The 19,217-nt window shown below is 34.4% G+C and overlaps 1 protein-coding gene across 2 annotated transcripts in view; it reads left to right on the top strand.

Annotated features, from left to right (window-relative positions):
- LOC115882916 (probable JmjC domain-containing histone demethylation protein 2C) overlaps positions 1–19,217 on the top strand; it is a 459,323-nt gene that overhangs the window by 106,251 nt on the left and 333,855 nt on the right. For both annotated transcript variants that reach the window (XM_030901184.1, XM_030901185.1), the window contains exons 2-4: positions 561–713; positions 8,513–8,626; positions 16,367–16,570. In XM_030901184.1, coding sequence (XP_030757044.1) covers positions 561–713; positions 8,513–8,626; positions 16,367–16,570 — 471 coding nt within the window. The remainder of the gene's footprint in view (positions 1–560; positions 714–8,512; positions 8,627–16,366; positions 16,571–19,217) is intronic.

The following is a 19,217-nucleotide window of genomic DNA, read 5'->3' on the forward strand; positions in this document are numbered from 1 at the left end:
GATACCAAGATATGAACCTTTCTTTCTAATAATAAGGAAAAAATAGAAAACTGAAAGGCGGAGAACCTTCCTGTGGTGCTCTTTTGAGGTTAAAACAACATAATAAAAAATGTCTGAAACTAAAAGAATTTCGGACTTCCATTGTCTTTATTTATTTTTGCTTACACATTCGAGACAATTTAAATTCTCAGTCGAACCATTCTGAAGCAACCAAAAGAGGTAGAGTTAAAACATTACGTTATTAAGCAATCACCATATGGAGTGACCAAGAATCTCTGAATTCTGAACCAAGTAATATTAAAACCGATTTGCTTCAGAACGTTACTCTGCAAAATCCCTCGAAAATTTTTTATTTTTTATATAAAAAATAAAAATACAGTATAGTCAGTATAGTAGTATACAGACTAGCCCAGCTGTAAACTTGGCTAGAACTGACTTAATAGCGACCTCAAATTGCATGAAATTTATTTATTATTATAGGATATAAAACTGACTCAATATATAATTATACCAAAAATTATTTTATTCTGTTTTAATTCGATTATTTTTTTTCTTTCCAGGTTTTGGTCGAATATGATGACGTAGAATGGCAAAGACGTGAATGGATCACAGTCTACCATAACCTGTTTCATATCTTCTTGGTCGAACAGGCTTTGGTATGGGCCGATAGAAAAGATCCGTACAGTCACGGCACTGTTATTTGGCCTGCTTTGGTAAGTGCATATACATATTCTATTTATCTATTTTTTATTTAAACTAAAAATGGTTGATTGGTCATGAAGCTGTTTTGATCATAGACGTTTACCTACCTATAATAGATACACTAACCATATACCTATAGAATACAGCCATCCTTCAACATCACGTCATATATTGTCGAACTCTCAATCATTTGCCAACCAGATGAAAAAGATTGATGACGTCATTACGGCATTTCGTAAATTATTGCATATTCTTTTTAGTAATTGGCATTGTCATTTGATTTGGGGTTATAATTTTATTGACGGACATCGATCAATGTCAAAATTAAAATTTTTTTGTTGCAAAAATGCCTCGAAAATTTAAACAAAATGAACAAGAGCTCATTGCTAAGTTTATAAATTATTTTTCTCGAGAAAGAGACGCTGCGCTGGTAGAACACTCTTGCCCGTGGACGCCGTATATGAAGTAAGTACAATGCAAAAATGTGATATTCCTATGTATAATACAAATTGATAACGTTTTTTAATAATATAGCGAGTTGCTGATGCTTTAGAAATAGGAATTTCAACAGTCCGAAGGATTGGAATTAAAAGGAACCTTTTATATTAGCTTTTTTCGTTTTCCTGTTATTACCGATTCTGAACCGTCCTAGAACTGTGATGCGTATGCGCAGAAGGAAATAGGAAGACATTATTTCATTTGCGTATTCAGGCCCGTATTTATAGTTGCGTCTCGAGATGCCAAGACGGTCTTGGGCTTTTGAGAGCGGAATCCACAGAATACACGAGCAAACGTCATTTTGGAGATTGCGATTTTCATTTTGGAGATTGTCATTTTGGATAGTTTCATAACCGAACCTCTGACCGAACTTTTTTTGTAAACAAAGTAAATCCCTTGTAAATCCGTTTTGTCTGATTAAACAGTTTTGAATATGTTAGAAGAGTTTGAGGATATTTTGGACCATGTGGAAGAAGAAAATCTTCTTCGAGTTCCAAAAAGATATATACGGGATGCAGGAAATCCAATAGAAATGTTTAGCGAGGGGGGATTTATGCCGATATAGGTTTAACAAGGCTACAATTACAGAAACTTTTTTACCTCTTATAAATTGAAGACTTGCAAAAACCTACCAATCGTGGTTTACCCATTCTCCCCGTTATTCAATTACTAATTTGTTTACAGTTTTATACGACTTGTAATTTTCAGATGGTAAATGGAGACTTGTGTGGTGTTAGCCAACCTACAATAAGCCAGATAATCAAGAATAATGCAATAATGTGGAAGTATTTCAAAATTGCAGAAGTTTTTTTAGTCTAAATGTTCAGGTCCCAAAAGGGAAATTATGGATATTATAGTTGGATATCCAGGGTCAAGTCATGATAGTGTTATATTCGATCCAAGTAATTTAAGAGTGCTAATGGAAAGGAGTGATATTCCTGGTTTAGTTCTTGGAGACAATGCATATAGATGTAGGCCATTTCTATTGACTCCTGTTCTACAGCTAGGTAATCAACAAGAAACCAGGTATAACTCTGCCCATAGAAGAACGCGAAATGTTGAAAGGCTATTTGGGACTTGGAAAAAACGTCTTCCATGTCTTTGCTCGTGTATTCTGTGGATTCCGCTCTCAAGAGCCCAAGTCCGTCTTGGCGTCTCGAGACGCAACTATAAATACGGGCCTAGGACGGTTCAGAATCGGTAATAACATGAAAACGAAAAAAAGCTATTAGAACTTCCACACATCAAATACTTTCTAGTCATTTTTACGAGTATTTAGAGAGTCCAACGAAAAAAAATAGAAATATAATTACGCAAACTTAAAATTAATTTCTCACTGAACACACTTGCATCCTTGGCTATAAAAAAGCGGTCGATCAAAGAGTAATTAATACAATTTTTAAAATAAAAAACGCAAAAAACAAGCGTCGTTACACAATGGAAATAAGATTATGACATATGACATATGATAACAATGAAAAGTTGGTTTCCATAACAGTGTATAATTTGTTAACTTTCTAAACCGTACAAAAAGTAGGGTCAATAGTAGGTCCTCGGAAAAGACAAACCTATTGAACGTGCAATAAAGAATGTTTTTAAATGGTATGTCGTGATGTTGGAGACTTATTTTTTAATGCTAAACTTATGGCGTTGATTTATCCACGTAAGTATATAATGATCTAGGTATTTGACAAATAATGATGAAGTAACGGTGAATGATGGCTCAACAGTCCCTACATTGATTTGTTTTGCCCAATAGAGCATTATCTTTCTGTTTCATCAGGTTTGCATATCTTCGTTTTGTACATATTCAGTTTTGTCTATATTATTTGTCTCAGCTTTTGATCCTGCCCACCCTGGAGACGTTCCACGTTTCTTCCCGAAATATAACAGAACAACGAAAATAAATTAAAATTCTATCGGTGGCACGTTGCTGCACCATCGCACTCGCCTCGCATTCTGCATTATTTATGAGCGTGGGACGGCCTTGGTTGGCTCAACAAAACGACCAGAAAAAAAAGTAAATAAATAAACGGGTCACAGCGATAAGTTGGCCGCGCTGACAGGTTTATGAATAGCGCTGGGGGACCGGTTGAAATCCAGTTTCAAACTGATGCGATGGCGGCAAAAATTCAAATGAATTTAGGCAGAGTTATTTTTGATTTTTATGTGCCTACGCTGAATAATTTATTAGCGCAGGTGATTGTCAGTATTATATGTATCTGATTGCAGGAAAAACGGAGAATATTGGCTTAAATTACATACCTTAAGACCCACGGAGCTTACTCAAGCAGATATCACAATGCAAATTCACTCAAATATCCATTTAGTTCGTTATTGGCAAGTAAACTCTTTATACATGAAAATAACAAAACAGACTTTTCAATCTCACAAATCAATCGGGTGAGTTTTTTTTTACTTGAAATCGCTTATAAAAAACAACTAAACATCCAGTATATAGAAGCCTACTCAGATACAAAATCATAAATATTTCTCTGGGGAAATGCATCATTCTACTTTTTCCGACTTTAGAATAACTGAAATCAGTTACATGAAAACATGTTCCTGCTTTACATTTTATGCACTTTTCTTGTGAAGGTATGAACTAAACCTAGTAGATATTGTAATTTAGGGTACGTTTATGTAGGAGCTGCGATAAACGATAAAAGCAGTGAATTAGCGCTGCTCTTATCGTTGCTCAACTGCCAAGCGTGTCTCGACGCGTTGCTCCAATATAAACACCTACATATAAATTGATATAATAATATTCTTTGCTTCGCTACTATTGCTGCTCTTATCGTTTATCGCCGCTCCAACATAAACGCACCCTTAGACATCAATAAAGTACCAAGAAAAAACGAAAATAAATAAAAATGAACCAACAAACCAAACCAAATCAAAATAAACCTAACCAAAGCAACCTGAGTGCTTTTCAAATCTTGCTATTTTTTACAATATTTTATTAATAAATGAAAATGGTAGGCTTCCGCAAGAAGCAAAAAAACTTGTGTCCATGTTTAGAAAAATTTCTAGAATGAACAACAGAAACGTGTTTTCATGTAACTTGTTTCGCCGATTCTAAAGTTAAAAACCTGAAAATTATGCATTTCCACAGAAACATTTTCGTGACTTACTATTTGGAAAGGCTTGCAATATAATAAAAACAAATATTTTACATAACTGATTTCAGCTAAACTAAAGTAGCCCTGATTTCAGCAATTCTAAAGTTGAAAAACTCGAAAAGGATGGATTTCAATTAATACAGAAAAAAAGCAGTCAATAGAAGCTTGAGCCAATGAAACTTGAGCCAGCTTTGAACGAACGAGTCGCATTGTGATCCGATTCAATTCTTACGACTCTTTTTTACTGCTCATCGTTCAAATTTTATGGATCCGTGCTAGCCACGATTCATTTGAACGAACCGTATTGTAAGCAATGACTCAATTCTCACAACGCTTTGAACGAACGAGCCGTAGAAACGAACGAGTCGCATTGTGATCCGATTCAATTCTTACGACTCCTTTTTACGGCTCATCGCTCAAATTTTATGGATCCGTGCTAGCCACGATTCAATTAAACGAACCGCATTGTAAGCAATGAATCAATTCTCACAACTCTTTGAACGAACGAGCCGTAGAAACGAACGAGTCGCATTGTGATCCGATTCAATTCTTACGACTCCTTTTTACGGCTCATCGTTCAAATTTTATGGATCCGTGCTAGCCACGATTCAATTAAACGAACCGCATTGTAAGCAATGAATCAATTCTCACAACTCTTTGAACGAACGAGCCGTAGAAACGAACGAGTCGCATTGTGATCCGATTCAATTCTTACGACTCTTTTTTACGGCTCATCGTTCAAATTTTATGGATCCGTGCTAGCCACGATTCAATTAAACGAACCGTATTGTAAGCAATGAATCAATTCTCACAACTCTTTGAACGAACGAGCCGTAGGGACGAACGAGTCGCATTGTGATCCGATTCAATTTTTACGGCTCATCGTTCAAATTTTATGAATCCGTGCTAGCCACGATTCAATAAACGAACCGTATTGTATAAGCAATGAATCAATTCTCAACTCTTTGAACGAACGAGCCGTAGAAACGAACGTGTCGCATTGTGATCCGATTCAATTCTTACGACTCCTTTTTACGGCTCATCGTTCAAATTTTATGGATCCGTGCTAGCAACGATTCAATTAAACGAACCGTTTTGTAAGCAATGAATCAATTCTCACAACTCTTTGAACGAACGAGCCGTAGAAACGAACGAGTCGCATTGTAATCCGATTCAATTCTTACGACTCCTTTTTACGGCTCATCGTTCAAATTTTATGGATCCGTGCTAGCCACGATTCATTTAAACGAACCGTATTGTAAGCAATGAATCAATTCTCACAACTCTCTGAACGAACGAGCCGTAGAAACGAACGATTTTTTTACGGCTCATCGTTCAAATTTTATGGATCCTTGCTGGCCACGATTCAATTGAACGAACCTTATTGTAAGCAATGAATCAGTCCTTATGACTCTTTAAACGAACGAGCCGTAGAAACGAACGTATCGTATTGTGATGTGAAATGATGCATCTGATTTTCAATAAAAGTTTTAAGTTTAGAATTTACTTCTAGTTTATTTTCAAGCCGAGTCTCTGTGTTCTGAACAATAATACAACACCGTGCTAGCCACAATTCAATTGAACAAACCGTATTCTAAGCGGTGAATCGAATCTCACGATTCATTTTTAACACTCGTTCAAATAAACGACTCGTACAATCTTTGCCCACATATTTATATATCTGACTGAAACGTTGTGTAAATTTCAAAATTAAAGACAGTCAGTCGAGGAAGCGGGTAATGTTATATTAATGATGTTATTTCATTATTTATCAATATATCTTTGTTAGATTATATTATTAATAATCTGTCAATTTATGAAATAATTATAACAATCTTATAATATCTTTTTTCTGGTTCTGAAAAATAAGTCTTCTGTTGCGGTTTCGAGTTACCGTTTCAAGCCGGCTTTTACCACTGGAGGCACACGAGTAATGGCCGTGTCATAAATAAACAAACGACTAGCCAGAATCCGTTCCAAGCCTACGCAGATTACTCTGATCGATAGGCGACCTTCGAATTGAGCTCGCAAAACGTTTAAATGGCCTGGCTTTCATCTGACAGGGGCTCGGTGGGGTGGGGGGATGATCGAGTGACATAAATCCTTTCTTGAGAAAGAAGACAATATGGTTTCTAGGGCGGGATTTGAGTTTCTCTTATATCGATAATAAAAACGAATGTACGTCTGAGAAAGTAATAGAAAACAGAGATATATTTAAGAGGATAGGTAACTCTGGTGGTTTAAATTTGATAAAAATATGTAAAAATAGTGTTGAAATATCAGCGATCTACCTATGCCCTGCCCCTCGATACGCGTAGACCCTGAATTGCGTAGCAGTGTACAGGGTGCATCTCACTCGACGGGCGAGAAGCTCTTAGTTATGATTTTACCATTTGCGGTCAAAAAATAGCAATATAAGAAAATGTGTAGTATATTCTTCATAAGTAAACCAACTACACACTAGAGTTCGAATTAATTTTACACTTAAACTAGCGTGTACCCGCGACTGCGTTCGCGTCGAATTAATTATTTGTAATGGTGATGATAAAGCAAAGCAAGATTTTCCATTAACATACAAACTGGATAAAATTTTCTCACATTTATGTCAGCATGAGAAAAAACAGTATGGCGATATTATTATATAACTAGGTAATATTTGAGGGGTAGTTTCATCTCGTTGGAATTTGACTTTCGAAAAATCCGTTTGCCAAAAATAAGCTTTTTACATCAAGCAGTTTAAGCAGAATCGTGGTTAATCAATTACCCAACTTTTTACAACACCCTGTATGATTTTTTAAAAAATTTCAAAATATGTAAAAAAAACAAAATAAATTATGCATGTCCAAGCGTTTCCCGAAAGACTAACTGTTTTTTAAATAACGAATATTGTAATATATGAGGGGCGTTTTTACCCTCTTGGAATTTGAGATTCGAGAAACCCCTCCTTATCGAACCTCTACACCCCACAGTCAATCCGTTTGTCAAATATCAGCTTTAAACGTCAAGCAGTTTAAGCAGAATCGTGCATTGAGTAATCACGATTCTGCTCATATGTTATGAAACGCCCTGTATAAATTTTTAAAAAATCTAAAATATGTAAAACAACAAAATAAAATATACGTGTTTAAGAGTTTTTCCTAAAAACTAACCGGTTTTTAAACAAAAAATATTCTAATATTTGAGGGGTGGTTTCACCCCCTTAGAATTCGAGTTTCGAAAAATCCCTTCTTATCGAACCTCTACACCCTAAAGTCAATCCGTTTCCCAAAAATCAGCTTGTTACGTCAAGCGCTTTAACCAGGGTCGTGATTAATGACCAGATTTTTCGAAACACCCTGTATACATTTTTAAAAAATCTTAAAATATGTAAAAAACAAAATAAAATATACGTGTTTAAGCGTTTTTTCGGAAACTTGACCGTTTTTTAAATAAAAAATATTGTAATATTTGAGGGGTGGTTTCACCCCCTTGGAACTGGAATTTCGAAAAAACCCTTCTTATCGAACCTCTACACCCTAGAATCAACCTGTATGCCAAAACTGAGCTTCTTACGTTGGGTGGTTTGAGCAGGATCGTGATTAATCAGTGAGTCAGTCACTTAAGGATTTTATATATTAGTGTAGATATCTGTTTTCAGCTTTCAAAATTCAGTTTGATCACAGTTGTTTATTTACATTGGAGCTTTTGCTTTGTTTACATTTTGAAGTTTCATGTTACGTGTTTTTTTGTGAAAAATCTGTGCTGGGTGCTTGGACATTGTGATGTTATCTTTTTATCTCAGTAAGACAAACATTCTAAGGTAAAAGTGCACGATTTGTGGAATTTTTAACAAAAATAAAAACAATTACCATTCACCAATTTTCATTCACCAAGAATTTTTTTTGAAGAAAACTACTTCAAAATAATTTTGACGAAAGGATTAAGTATATTCATGTCTGTAGTCAAATCATACCGTAAAAAAACAAACGGCTTATTAACATTTTGCTTGTATATGTAGAGTCAAAAAAACCAATGTAGGTTAATCTATCCCAAAACAAAAACCTATATTATGGTTAATCTGTCTTTTATATATGTTTATGAATAATTATAGTATATACATATAAGTCATATACTTATACATTTTGGGAAAACAATAATTTTACTTGACAAAATCAATAATCACTTTTTTAACTTTATTGTTTCATTTTCAGACTTTTATGCCCATCGTTTCCAACGTAGAAATCCCCAACAACCTTCAGCCAGTCGAGTTTTTGCTGGACAGGGAACTGACCTTCAAAGAATACAAAACTCTAAAACCATACCATGTAAGTAGAATTATTTACAATTAGAACCTTTCAAGTAGATCTTTATTATTAAATTACTGAAAAAAATTATTAAAAATGACATACCGGGTGTTTCTCAAAAGTTGTTTTCGGTCACTTCCTGTTTCAATGGAAATGACTACAACTTTTGATTTTTAAACACCCTCGGTATTTTTTTACTTTTTTCCAAATATGCTAATGAGCATTGTTCCATTTGAGAAAATTGAGATATGATTAAAAATATAATTTGGGCATCTTTCAACCGGCCAGGACAAGACACGAAAAACATTAGACGATCAATCTATTTTTCCAAAGCTCCTTGATTATAAAAATTAGTGTTTTTAACACAGCCATGGCACTCTATTAGATTGAAATTTAAAATATAATTTTTTTAAGCGGAAGAAAACGTCCAAAGTTGACACATGATATGTCATTCTATTCAAAGTGTCATTTTCTATGGAATAATGTAAAAAAATACCGAGGGTACCATTTAAAAATCAAAAGTTGTAGTTATTTCTGGTAAAAGAGGAAGTGATCGAAAATAATTGAATACGCCAGTCAATCCTAATTTATGTCATATATACTAACATACCAAATCTCGTTTTCTTTTATCTCAAGAATAAAAAGTTATAGAGGTGAGTCACTTTTGACAAACACCCTGTATACAAAAAAGAAAGAATCAGTTGAGGCATGACGCGGATTTTCTTATCCAAGTAGGCTATAAGATTTCCGGCTTAAAATTTTAATTTATTTCTTAAAAATGACATATGTATTTCGTAAAATGACATATGCCATGTCATGGTATGTTTCCAACAGGGATGACGCGAATTTTCATATCCATTTAGGCTCTAATGCCGGGTCCAGACCAAGCAGACAAAACAACGACATGACAAAAACATTCATGTTTTACGACAAAATTCCGACAAATGCAACACATTTCTGCGACATTTTTATCTCATTTTTGTTTTGTTTCAAAATTCGGAGACTTTTCAATGTCCCGTCTTGAGTCGGTAAAGATGAAAATGTCTGTGTTTTGTTCGTATATTTTGCGACAAGTTGTCGATGCAGTGTGGATGGCGTGTGCTGCCAACAGTAGGAGACCAGTGAAATCACACATGGTTAATAAAACTCATTCGCAATAACTAAACTTTTGACTTTGTTGTACTTTTGTCCTTGCGGTGTGGACAATTTGTCTCAAGTTTGTCTTGTCAGAATTCCCCATTTTTTGTCGCAAGTTTGTCTTGTTTTTGTGTCAAAATCGTGTTTACTTTTTGTCACCTTGGTCTGGACCCGGCATTATATCTTAGGTAGATACCAGTTCAAATAAAACAACAAAAAAGCAAAACCATCCTTTAATATGACTTGCTAAAATATAAGAGCCCCTTCACTAGAATTTTAAACCGTGTTCTTGACCTTTGTGACGTTAATAACTGCAAACCTGCCGGTAATTGCGTTTTTTACGCTTATTTCTCTGCGAGACGGCGAATAGCACTCGAGACAAACGTCTCCGCGATTACGATGCAAAAGAAGGAACGCAGCAAAGCAGGATGAAAGAAAAAGAAGAAGAAAATAAAAGAATATGCGAAGCGAAATTGAATAATTTATGAACGTAACGGAAACGCCAGACAGCCCGGCGAAAAAGTTCTTCGGGAGAGTTTTTGCGTTTGTGACTGGACACGTAGCAGGTAGATATCGAAAGTAAAGCCTATCATCTACATATAGATCATATCAAATAAACTTTTAGTCACGTGATTAAGCTTGGTCGGCACAGCGTTGCCCACTTTTACATATTTTCTTTGAATGAATGAAGATATTTTAGGAAACAAAAATAAATTAATTGTAAATATATAAACAGTTATTATTTACATCAATAAAAGTCACCTTCTTAACGGCACTTAAGGGACATGAAGGGCCATTACTACCGCTTTCCCGTTCAAAATATTCTAATAAAGTTGCGATGAGTTTTTTTACGGCTATCAATCTTGTACACTTCGCTCTAAAAGAGATTCTAAAAAGAACAATGTTCGACTGCGAGGTCTGCTAGGAAACATTTTTAAGCTAAAAATATCTCAACACAATTTATTTAAATCAAAAACTCGTAATACAAAACTAAAGTGTCAAAACGAATGACAATGTCTCGAAATAAGCAAATAAATGTGGCAACTTGACATTTTTTAACGGTCTAAGACACTCAAATAAATTTCATTTATTTCAGAATGTTGCATCTAGGGTTGGAACTTTATTTTTCACCATTAGGTTATTCATTTTACTACAGCTGTAATAGATTATATTTAGTTTAGATATATTGTCATAACTAGCGTGTACCAGCGACTTCGTTCGCGTCGAATTAATCATTTGTAATGGTGATGATAAAGCAACGCAAGAATTTCCATTACCATACAAACTGGATAAAATTTTCTCACATTTATGTCAGCATGAGAAAAAACAATATGGCGATATTATTATATAACTTGGTAATATTTGAGGGGTAGTTTCATCTCGTTGGAATTTGACTTTCGAAAAATCCGTTTGCCAACAATAAGCTTTTTACGTCAAGCAGTTTAAGCAGAATCGTGGTTAAGAAATTACCCAACTTTTTGGAATACCCTGTATGATATTTTAAAAAATTTCAAAATATGTAAAAAAACCAAGTAAATTATGCTTGTCCAAGCGTTTTCCCGAAAGACTAACCGTTTTTTAAATAACAAATATTATAATATTTGAGGGGCGTTTGCACCCTCTTGGAATTTGAGATTCGAGAAACCCCTCCTTATCGAACCTCTACACCCCACAGTCAATCCGTTTGCCAAAAATCAGCCTTAAAAGTCAAGCAGTTTAAGCAGAATCGTGATTACTCAATGGTCATATTTGATGAACATGAAACACCCTGTATAAATTTATAAAAAATCTTAAAATATGTAAAACAACAACATAAAATATACATGTCTAAGAGTTTTTCCAAAAAAACTCACCGGTTTTTAAATAAAAAATATTTTAATATTTGAGGGATAGTTTCACTACCTTAAAATTCGAGTTTCGAAAAATCCCTTCTTATCGAACCTCTACACCCTAAAGTCAATCTGTTTTCCAAAAATCAGCTTTTTACGTCAAGCGCTTTAAGCAGGATCGTGATTAATCAATGGCCAGATTTTCCGAAACACCCTGTATACATTTTTAAAATATCTTGAAATATGTAAAAAAACAAAATAAAATATACGTGTTTAAGCGTTTTTTCGGAAACTTGACCGTTTTTTAAATAAAAAATATTGTAATATTTGAGGGGTGGTTTCACCCTCTTGGAACTGGAATTTCGAAAAATCCCTTCATATTGAACCTCTACACCCTAGAATCAACCTGTATGCCAAAATTGAGCTTCTTACGTTGAGGGGTTTGAGCGGGATCGTGATTAATCAGTATGTCAGTCACTTAAGGATTTTATATTATATTAGTATAGATTTCAGTAATATACATGAAAGTTAAAATAGCTTTTCTACACACATTTTCCTACAAACGCAAAAAACCGGCAACACTGTATGCCGCTTTTGATTTTGTCTCTGTCTGTCAACCGGTCATTTACATATACGTATTACTTTTTACAAATATACTCAGCCTAATCTCCACAAAGTGAAGCCCAAACAGTGAAAGAACAATATGGAATTCTGCATAAGTCTATTTCACCCGGATATTCATTTAACTGAGCATGCCTCACCTGAAGAAATTTTCATTGGTCGATGTTTTTAAAGGGAAGTGGTTGACTGACATTTCCCCTAACCTTCAATTTTATTTATATTTTTATTATTTATAACACATTATCATGGAGTTGGAAAAATATAAAAAAATAGTTGGAAACAATAAACTAAACAAAATCACTCTTTTACGCGCACAAATAAAAAGTAATCCAAACAGAACTAAAACAACAATCAATCGGAGTTTGGCGCAATCGCAGTTCAATCCATATCCGGGTGAAATAGACTTATGCAGTTTTAATATGGAGCTGGGTTATGTTGTCTTTTACTTACGGCACAGAAATTGCACACGGGGTTAAATAGGGAACCCTGAGTATATTTGTATAAAGTAATACGTATATGGTCATTTATATTATTCTCTGTCACATGCATTAAAATCCAGCCTACATAAATTGGATGACCAACAGGGTATGTACACACTGCATTCACCAACTAATAGAATCATATCAATTATTCTCTCTGATGTTGGATAAGTTTGCGTTTTCCGCAAATTTCTGAGAAATGTTTAAATTTTAAATGACAAAAAAGGATAACTAGTTGTTAAAGTTGGACTAATTAGACAGCTGTGTTGAAATAATTTTTGATAAATTAACAAAATGTATATCACAGCCATCTAGATTTTATCAAAAAATAAAAATCTACCGACACTAAATCATATAAATAAAATTATCTAGGAAAATCTTTGTTTGAGGGGTAAGCAACCTTAATAGTATTTTGAAGAGACATGAATTCCCCATTGAATTTCTTAATAATATACTGGGTGTTCCGTTTAAAATAAAAGAGTAACTTGCTTTTAAAGGTGACCAATGTTCAATATTAATTTTGTCTCACCCTGTATAACTTTTTGGATCAAGTTTTAATTTGAGTTAAAGCACAACAGTTAATTTAACTGCATATTAGGCTATACCGGGTAAATTCCAATTTAGGTAGCTTTTATTGTATGTAATTTAAAGATTGTTCTTTATATTTAGAAAATGTTAAATATGTCAAAAATCTTAAGGTGCGTATTCATTATCCGAACGAACGAATGAACGAATGAAAGTGCGGTATATTTAGACGGGGACCGAACGCATGCGGCCGTTCGTTCGGTCGTGCGCTCGACCATCCGCTTCGAGTCGGTACATCAAAGGCGTTCGCCTGCGTGCGCTTTCAGATTTAAGGTGCGTATTCATTATCCGAACGAACGAACGAACGAAGAAAGTGCGGTATATTTAGACGGGGACCGAACGCATGCGGCCGTTCGTTCGTTCGTGCGCTCGACCATCCGCTTCGAGTCGGTACATCAAAGGCGTTTAGACGTCATGGTACAAAGAATACAAGGTATGCTCGATAGCGGCTCCAATTTCGTTCAGTTCGCGCATACCACCTGTGACGTCACTAGGAAAATAATGAATAAATAAAAAATAAAGAAAGTTGACAGGAGATCTGCATTTTTGAGGTTATGGTTAAGAATTGTTTATTTTTAAGACTTTTTAGTTCGTTTAATTTAATAACTACTAAAACCAGCAGTTCCAAAAATATATTTAAAAATAATAATTATCTATTAACATGGATTTGGACGATAATAGGTAAAAATACTAAATTTATTTCTATATTCGGTATAAAATTGTTTATTAGGTTTTTATTTTGCGATGTTTATGGTAAATAATTTTCATTTTTATTGCCTCTGAATTCACATGAGGACAGAGATGAGGATATCTATGGAAAAGTAACCACAAGAGGAATTGTTACATCATTTAAAAAATGTTGGGAAGTTTATTGTTTCCCATCGAAAAGTAGAAAATGCCAATGCAGATGAACGTATTGTAATTGTGATAGAAGTAATTCCAAGGGTGAAGTTTATTATAATTAGTGGAAGTAATACTCAGAAGTTTATTAAATTAGTGACCTGTGCTTCTTTTTATATGTAGATGTTTCTGGTTTTGAGAATAAATCGGTTGAACGACACCCAAAATTTAAAGGAAGTATTTGCATACCCAGAATATGCCCATCAAGGGTTATATAGCTCAAATTTCCTTTAATGGTAGGCAATTATTCAATGCAAATTAACTTTTTAACTGACTGAAATATTAAATAGTTTACAATATGGTATATCACTAAAAATATATTACTTTTAGGTACAATTAGGGCCCGATACATTTCAAAAAGTAGAATATTATTTTATATTAAATGAGGTATTGTACTAACAATCAATTTATATTAATAACGGAGATTAAAAAACAACAGAATAAATAGTTCTTTTTTTATACTACAAAACTAAACTATAGAATACAACAGTATTTAAAAAAATAAATAAAAAGTGATGTTCCGGCCGAGATTCGAACTCCGGTCTCTCGCTTCCTAGCCCGACTCCTTATGCACTGCTCCACAGTAACTTGCTTAGCGATAATTCAATGACGGTATATAAACAAAAAAAAAAACAGGTTTATAACAATATCTTGACGATTTGAACTGGCGCGCGAATGAAGAAATGCGTGCGGTCTTCTCGTGTGGTTCTATCGTGCGGTCCCCGTCCATACCACTAGCGAACATTCGTTCCTTTGTTCGTTCGTTCGTGCGGATAATGAATACGCACCTTTACATTTTAGTCATATACCGTAAAACGAGGTGAATCGGGTCACTCCGTCGACTTTACGAAGATATTCCTGCTTTACTATTTAATTTATTTTTAGTTTCTGTAGGCCAAAATATCGAACATGTTGTGTACTTTTCATTTCCAAATAGTGCAATTAAAAAAAAAGAAAAAAAGTGCGTTTTTTTTTAAAACCGTCTTGTCCCTATTCCCCTGGAAATGTGGTGATTAGGGACATTGTTTTTCAGTACGTATTCTTATTTAGACGCAGCCTGGGTGAAAAGGGACAACATAATAGAAAAAAATATATCATGTTCTATCATAAAAATTATTTATTTTGATTTTTGTTTTGTATTAAAAAACATAAGATTTAGCAAAAAATATATATTTTATCAAACTCTCATAAAAACTATTAACAAACTGAAGAAAACAAAATTGTGCCGACATAAAACTGACCTAGGAATACCATGCAACTTTTCCGCGTGACTGTAAGATATTTTACGAACTGTTATGTCTTCAAGAGCCCTTTTAATTTTTTCCGGGTTATAATGTTGATATAGTTGTTTCCCTTTTGGCGTATAAAACAGAGTCATGTCTAATTTTGCTAATGTCCCTATTCACCACAACATAACCTAAAAAGTGCCTGATTGGTTAAAAATATTTTTTTTAAATAATTCTTTAACTTTAAGCGAAAGTGACATTACATTTCGGCATTTTGTCAAATTTAAGTTTGACAGCAAATTCAGTGGCGTCACACGTAAAGCACATGTTTAGACACAACTTGACCAGTGTTTACGCTTTCAACGACTTTTTTAATAAAGTTAATAAATAATAAAAAAAAAGAAAGTTTTGTCCCGATTCACCTGTATGTCCCAATTCACCTCGTTTTACGGTACTTCTCTTATAAAACTCACCTCTATTTTCTCCCAGAATCAGAAAATCAATTATTATATAGGGTGTTCAATTACAAAAAACACAACTTTGATAAGTAACTTTTTTTGGGGACACCCTGTAAAACTCTATATTTTTAAAAAGTGCTCTGAATTAAGCTACATATTATGCTAACAAAATTTCATTTCAATACAAAGTGTCGTTCTCCATGAAACCTCCTCGTCGTATGAGAGGCTCTCTGTATTTAAATTTATTACAAACTATCGCAAACAAAAAGTAAACACGATTTTGAGACAAAAACAAGACAAACTTGCGACAAAAAATGGGGAATTCAGACAAGACAAACTTGAGACAAATTGTTCAAACTGCACTTTGATCTTTACCGACTTTGGGTTTGTCGCAATTTTGTCGTAAAACATGAATGTTTCAGTCTTGTCGTTGTTTTGTCTGCTTGGTCTGAACCCGGTATAAGATAAAAATATATGTTTCTGATGATTTTTAACTCGACTGATAACTTCTTGGTGAATGTTTCAGGAATGGGATTCGACACTGCGCGGCGTTAGGGATTATCCGGAACTTCGGCTGGCCGTCAAACGGTGGGCCGAGCTACAAGACGGCCAAAGAATATTGCTGACCACTCCGAGCGTCTTGGTGGGCTACAGAGTGGAGGTGTATAGGGCGGAGGGCACCACGCAATGGTATACTGCTGTGATAATTGGATACAACGAAGCTACTAGGGTAAGTCTACGTTGTGTTTTTGATATTCGTTCGTCGCCTTTCTCACAAAGAGACCTATCAGACAAAATTTTGTTTCTCTTTTAGGGAATTTTAAATTAAACATTGGTCTCACGAATTCAGTCTCATTCAATAAAAATTGGTCTCACGAAGTGGCAACTGATAGTTTGGAAATTATTAGCTTTAGAACTTAGCTCACTACGCTGCTTTAAACCGATCTCGTTTTTCGGGTTCCGTACCTAAAGGGTAAAGACAGGAACCCTATTACAAGACTTCGCTGTTCGTCCGTCCGTCCGTCTGTCACAAACGTCTATCTTATGAACCGTTATAGCTAGACAGTTGATTTTTTCACAGATAATGTATCTATATTGCCGCTATAAAAACAAATACTAAAAACAGAATTAAATAAATGTTCATAAATAAAAAAGTACTTTCACTAAACATTATCTTTTAAGTAAGAATTTTACATAGAAACTTTCAAGTCCTCGCGTATCCGCGTCGTTAAAGCGTTAGGACTTTACGCTGCTATGACGTTGGAGCCGTAGTAAGGCAGGTTCGAATCCTATTCAAGGCTACTTTTTTTAATCGTTTTTTTTTTAATTTTTACATATTTATTATTGATTAATACAATTTTTAGTAATGCGTTTCTTCATTTTTTTTTAAATTACTTATACGCGCATTCAAAATTTCAGCTAAATCGGAAAAAAAGTTTATAATAATATAGTGTCTAATGTTGTATAGATAATGAATGGTACGGAACACTTCGTGCGCGAGTCCGACTCGCACTTGAGCAATTTTTTTCGATCGTATGGTATTTAACTTTTTCCTTCCCTATTTTTTATTTTTATTCAGTGCAATACACAAATAATTCATGAAAATATAAATTACAAAAAAGATAATGAAAAGCGATCAAAGAAAAAAGAAAAAGGGAATAAATCTAATCTGTTTTTTTTTCGTCGAAAGTAAATAGGCCTGAAAAAACCGCTCAGCATATAAATTGGAACATAATTCCGTCGCCAACGCGGAGAAAATTCATTAGGAAACTCGTCCGCCGATTGAGAAAGTTTTCCCCGATGCCAATCGTCGAAAAGTTTTCCATTTAGTTCGGGACAGTCGGGAAACTTCGGCCCTTGATGACAGTGGCGTGCAGTAGTAATCAAACCAGAGTAGGCAAAAACTGACAAAATAATAAAATAAAAATACTAAAAATAGTACGAGTACCATACTGTCGAGTACGAGTACCATACTCGAACTAAATATACAGGGTGGCCCATCGAAAACGTTCCGCAAGGCATAACAGCCAGAGTAATTTATTTTTTCAGAAAATTCAAAAACACGTCGATTTTGTTCGCGAGGGGGACAACAATGATTGCAAAATCTTCAACCCTCTAAGTTTTTGTCAAATAGGAAGGGGGTCAAGTGATACCGCAATGAAAAGGGCTTTCTATTCTCTCTCTATACTTTCCCGCTCCGTTTTTGAAAATCGGTCGAGTCATTGAGAAAATATGAAGGATTGAAATTTGAAAAGCTTATTTAAACATTTATCAGAGTTGCGCAGATATTCAGTGAATGCCATCCTGACAAACACCTTTATGGCAAAATTGTTCGCCAGTTAGTAGCAAAATTTCGCGAAACTGGTTCCGTTATGAATAAAAATCCGGTAGTAAATGAAGCTATGGAGGTATTCATATTGGGCCAAGTTGCCATGGACAGTATTCTGAGTACAAGAAAATTAGCCAATGAGACCGGCGAGAATCGTAGAAGTTTCCAAAGGATATTAAAAAAACACAAGTTCCACCCGTACAAAATTCAGCTGGTACAAGAACTCAACGAAGATGATTTTGATCGTGGCTTGCAATTTTGTGAAACTATGAGTGAACGAGTGGCGAATGATAATAGTTTCCTATTTAATGTTTTTTTTTCCGGATGAGTGTGCTTTCTTTTTGAACGGTGTAGTTAATCGGCACAACTGTCGGTACTGGGCTGAGGAGTCCCCGGGGTTTTTCACGAGGTGCACGAAGGAATTTATCCTTATCATTTACTCTGATAAGCGTGCGGCTCTGGTCTGTGTGCGCGTACCTTTAATGTATGCCCTAAAACCACAGTTTAAAGAATACATACCAGTTGGCCCACTCTAAGGAATTCTATTGTTATTTTGACTTCAAAGGCGGCCCGTGACCCTTCGAGGTGACAAAAAATTTGTACGTTTACCGGTTTGGTTTGGTAGTTAAAGTTAAATACAAACATCTAAAAAGTAAAACATGCTATTTAAAAAAATGCAAATATCTTAAAAAATAATTTAATATGCACTTTGCAAACCGGTAAATACTGCAAAATCCAAAACATAATAGTAAAGTATCTACTAGTACTCTAAAATATCTACTAAAATAATAAACTAATTGTTAAAAATAAATATTTTGTGCATATTTCGAGTAAAATCTTTTCTTAATTTATATGTATATTTTTAAAACAATTTATTCATAGTTAGGTTTCCTTAATTATAATATACTTAATATGTCTAATACTAATATTATATACTTAATATCCTATACTATATAAACACGTACCTTCCTTCATCTTTTGGGCACCTAAAGAACGATATATTGTCTGTCATTCTACTTTCACAACCATCCACTGCACAAATATTTCT

Source organism: Sitophilus oryzae, unplaced genomic scaffold, assembly GCF_002938485.1.
Source record: "Sitophilus oryzae breed Bouriz unplaced genomic scaffold, Soryzae_2.0 scaffold_179_pilon_pilon, whole genome shotgun sequence".
NCBI classification, from domain to species: Eukaryota; Metazoa; Arthropoda; class Insecta; order Coleoptera; family Curculionidae; genus Sitophilus; species Sitophilus oryzae.